Source organism: Austrofundulus limnaeus, unplaced genomic scaffold (assembly GCF_001266775.1).
Source record: "Austrofundulus limnaeus strain Quisiro unplaced genomic scaffold, Austrofundulus_limnaeus-1.0 Scaffold321, whole genome shotgun sequence".
NCBI classification, from domain to species: Eukaryota; Metazoa; Chordata; class Actinopteri; order Cyprinodontiformes; family Rivulidae; genus Austrofundulus; species Austrofundulus limnaeus.
In genome coordinates, this window is record NW_013952723.1 from 371444 (window position 1) to 376195 (window position 4752).

Consider the following 4752-nt stretch of genomic DNA (forward strand, 5'->3'; position numbering starts at 1 on the left):
GGACCAGGGAGGATGATTCAACCACTCAACCACTAGATGTCACTGAAAACAACAAATCCTACACACTGTGCCTTTAAGTATGAACATTTGTTTAATCTCAAAAGTACAGTTTTTAAATTAAATGTTGCTGAAACAGCAAGTTTCTCAGTGGATCTGAGCTCAAAAATACAGCCTAGGTGGAGTAGTCGAACACAGATCCACTGATCCTTCAACACAGAGCATCTTCAGAAGACAAGCTGATAAAATAAAATTTAAAAATCTGTATTGTTCCATACAAGTGTGTATTGAACCTAAAGCTCTGTTCGATACGGGTACATGTATTGTTGCACCCCTAATAAATATGTGTATTCTTTATAAAAAGTCTTATTTCAGTGCCTGTTTGTTTCTATGACGTMTTCTGCTTTGTTCAGAACTTTGAGTTTCACTTGTGTTTAAAAAGTGCTAACTAAATCAAGCTGAATATAAAACAAGAAAAAGGATTTAGTCACAGCAACACTGGTTTGTACAGAAACAAACTGTGGCTAAGGATGTTTTTGATGCTTCTTAAGATATTTTCAGATGTAAATCTTGCTGAAGTCCCATCGAAACCTTTAGGATAAAGGTGCATGGATATTTTTATTATTTTATTGTTTCTTGTATTTTGTACGGTCATGAAACCAGATGGAAGTAAATCTATTATGCTCCAGTCATATATGTTAACAAACCTCTGCTTTTATTTTTCATTCTACAGAGCTTGCCACTGGTTACATTTTCAGCACTATGTCCAGTCGAGGAGGTAAGAAGAAGTCAACGAAGACCTCCCGGTCTACCAAGGCTGGGGTCATCTTTCCCGTGGGGCGCATGCTGCGTTATATCAAGAGGGGCTTACCCAAATATCGCATCGGAGTGGGAGCGCCTGTCTACTTGGCTGCTGTCCTTGAGTACCTGACTGGTGAGGATTGTTTTTTGTGATAAACTGAACCAATATTTACTTTAACAACTCCGTCTTGATTCCTTTCTTTTCCAGTCATTCTGTAAACTTAATCTATAATTTTGCTGGTGCGTTTAGAAACATTGTCCTGGCTTTTACATGAGCCAGTTTTGGCCAATTGTTAGCAGTTGGACAGATGCTCTCTCATTTGACTTTGGAAGATTTTGATCTACTGAAAAATTCAATTTAGTTTGTTTATTTAGTGCCAAGTCACAACAAATGTTGTCTCATGGCATTGGGAAAAAAACAATCTAAGAATTGTGTTGCTTGTTGTTCAMCATGACCAAAATCTTTACTTTTGTCTCATTTGTCCATCATTAAAGTAATTTTATGGTACATTCAGGTTGTGCTGCCATGCTGTCTTTAGACATTTTCTTCCAGTCAGGGTTCCCTCGGATCCTTAAAAAGTCTTAAATTTACCTTTCCTTAAACTGTAGGGAACCCTGCTAGTTGTCTTGGTGGATGTTCAGTCTTTCCATGTTTTTGTTCTACATCATTTATCGATGACTGATGATGTTTCTTTGATATTTAGCGGAGATCCTGGAGTTGGCAGGAAATGCAGCAAGAGACAACAAAAAGGGTCGTGTAACACCACGACACATCCTGCTGGCCATTGCCAACGACGAGGAGCTGAACCAGGTGAGCCACAGTTCTCGGTCATTTTCTGACACGTAACACGAGGTTTCTGAATAATTTGTGTGAAGAGGAAGTCTTAATTTTGGTGTGACAGTTGCTGAAAGGCGTGACCATCGCAGCGGGTGGAGTTCTGCCCAACATCCATCCCGAGCTGCTGGCCAAGAAGAGGGGAGCAAAGGGCAAGCTGGAAACTCCCGTTTCACCCGCTCCCGAGAAGAAACCTAAGACGGTTAAGAAAACAGCCACTAAGAAAATGACTGGGAAGAAGGCAGGAGGGAAGGCTAAGGTACGTCTCAAAGTGCCTGATTACTTCACCTCTGAATGTGTTTGAGTTTATGTGAGAAACTTCAAAATAATTTTCAAACGTCATTAACTCCTGTGGCTAAATATTAGCTTAGCTTTTTAAGAGATTTAGAAAGTTGATATTTTGGCACATTATAGTTAAAGTTTAAAAAAAGAATGTTTCCAAATCCTACACAGGGTTCCCACGGGTCCTTGAAATCCTTGAAAGTTTGTGAATTGGTAAAAATTATTTCAAGGCCCTGGAAAGTTTGTGAAAAAAGCCAAAAACTACACTTGTACTTGAAAGTTCTTGAATGTTTTTTGAAGTTCTCTATTCACATGACGGGTTTTCATCATCTGTAAAAATAATAATAACTACACATGAGTTTTTACGATGTAAAAACAAGTGTGCATTGCCATGTAGCATGCCTTTGCCTGCAGCAGTGGATTTGCAGAATGAACTGTGGCCAAGTTCAAATGTGTTTTCTATACCAGCAGGTGTTTGTAGTGAGGGTAATTGTGTGACAATCTGAAGTTTGAAGAGATTTTTTTGTTGAAGTTGCTGTAGCTGGGTTTTGAACCCTGATCTCCCACATGAAAGCCCACGGCATTAACCATGAGACCATTGGAGCTGTGGAAGAGAGGATTGCTAGGGGTTCATTTGTATGTGTACCGAAAGAGGCCACATCGCCAATGCAATCGTTGACACCAAACTGCAATATATTATAAAAATAAAGCAATATTAGGACAATATTATAGTAAGACATTAAAATACAATCATATTAGTATTGTAAACACTGAACTATTGAGAATAAATATTATTAAACTATGGTTCAGTATTGAGTAGATCCAGCAGGGGGCAGTATTGGGTGAATACAAGGCTCCATTGACTGCCATAATAATTTATTAAACATTAAAATTTCAAAAACTATAAGTTGTAGAGGCACGAAAAGGCATAGCCATCATTTGGCACAAGAGCTTTACAGATCTAAATTACAATGGCAGCTGTAGGACAAAGTATGCAGGAGGAGAAGCGTGCCAAAGTGGAGATGACTTGAATGGGAAACGAGTCACAATAGTGTYCATTGCATTGGATGAGAGCACCACACCTCCTCATGTCCTCACCGTGTGTCTGGACATGTTCACATCCCCTCCTCCCAAACTGAGCTGCCAAACCTCCCAGGACATAATTACATGTTCATGTAGTGTGGATATGAATGTAGGTTAAACATTTAATCCACTTTGTTTCATCAATTCTGACTCAACAACTTCTATGTTGTTCAGTTTTTCACTGAGTTTACATGATATTAAACCTGTCTATTAACATTCAGTGGTAGCAGTAGGTAATTGCCGTTGCACGTGGTTCTTTAATGTGAGGAAATTGGTACTGGAAAGTCCTTGAAAGGTCCTTGTATTGGATGTTGACCAAGGTGTGGGAATCCTGTCTACAACAAATTGCTCAGACCGTTGACCTTTGAACCTACAACCTGTGGCTGCTTGCAGATGCGTTTTTCCTGCCTTGGTTTGAGGTAACACAACAGGTTGACYTCATCCTGCTGCTGTTTTGTAGGGTTGGGCATAATCATATCGTGTGCAATTAAGTCCCCCAAACCAGCCGACTGTCCTCCAAGCAGCCGGTCGAGGCAGATGGTCTCCTGTCCTGAGCCTGGTTCTGCTGGAGGTTTCTTCCTGATTAGCAGGGAGTTTTTCCTCTCCACCGTTTGCTCAGGATGGGAGACTGTGATGAAGTGATTCAACACAATCTGCTGCTTTCTTCTTTACATTATTCTTTTTATGTACAGTGTCCTGAGACAACCTATGTTGTGACTTGGAGCTGTATAAATAAACTGAATTGAATTAATCGTCAGAAAAACATTAATCGATTACTTTTTGGTACTTGATGATTAATACAATTAATGCCACCAGACAGAGTTCGCTCGGTGCTCCTCTCCACTTCAAATATGATGAACATTAAAACAAAGTTCTGTAATTTATTTATCTATAAATACAATTTAAAATTTGATGTAAAGCCTGAAGTCTGTAATTTTGACAGAATTTGGAACAGATTTTTCTGAAGAGACAATCTTTCCCATGAAATTGGTCATGTGACTAGGACATAAGAGTATCCAGGGACTCCAGGAGATTAATCATAAAAGTAATCGTTATCGGCTAAATACCACAATTAATGGTGATTAATTGTTTTGCCAATATTGCCCAACCCTACTGTTTTGCCTCTGATCCTCAAAGGAAGGTAGTCACAGAAAACTGGTGTTGTCATTGCCTCATTCTCACCAATCAACCTGCWGGAACCTTTGACCTCCACACACAGGGGCATACAAACATTTACTTTTTKATTATGGATCAAAACAAAGCCACATGACATGTTTTGTTGTCTGTTTAACAGAAGCAGGGTGAGGTGAGCAAGGCAGCGTCAGCAGACAGCACCACAGAGGGCTCTCCAGCCGACAGCTTCACTGTGCTCTCCACAAAGAGTCTCTTCCTGGGTCAGAAGGTAAGTTTCATCAGAGATCTGCTCACCCCACACGGGTCTCAGCTGATTATACACAACGTTGATCGAATGAGGTGAATTAACGATGCTTAGAAAGACGTAGATWTTCTTAGAAAGGCAGTAAAACACACTCAGATTCTCTGATCAAGACTTTCTTATAGTATCTAATTGAAAATATGTTTTCTGTTTTCTATTTTAAGATGACTTAAGAATGATGCTAGAAGAGTCTGATTCTCTTTACACATTAAACAATTCACATTAAAGATCCTTCTTTTGATGTAATAAGTTTTTTGTCTTTGTGCGCTCCCAAAACCAGACCTGGGGTCAGATTTATAAAACTGGCGTACGCACAATT

General features: G+C 39.5%; 1 protein-coding gene across 1 annotated transcript in view; it reads left to right on the forward strand.

Moving 5' to 3' along the window:
- The window catches only part of LOC106527385 (core histone macro-H2A.1), a gene marked incomplete in the record, with an annotated part of 24467 nt that overhangs the window by 2121 nt on the left and 17594 nt on the right, over positions 1 to 4752 (forward strand). Inside the window, 4 exon segments of the mRNA XM_014022249.1 lie at positions 731 to 931; positions 1503 to 1609; positions 1701 to 1892; positions 4293 to 4400. Coding sequence (XP_013877703.1) covers positions 760 to 931; positions 1503 to 1609; positions 1701 to 1892; positions 4293 to 4400 — 579 coding nt within the window.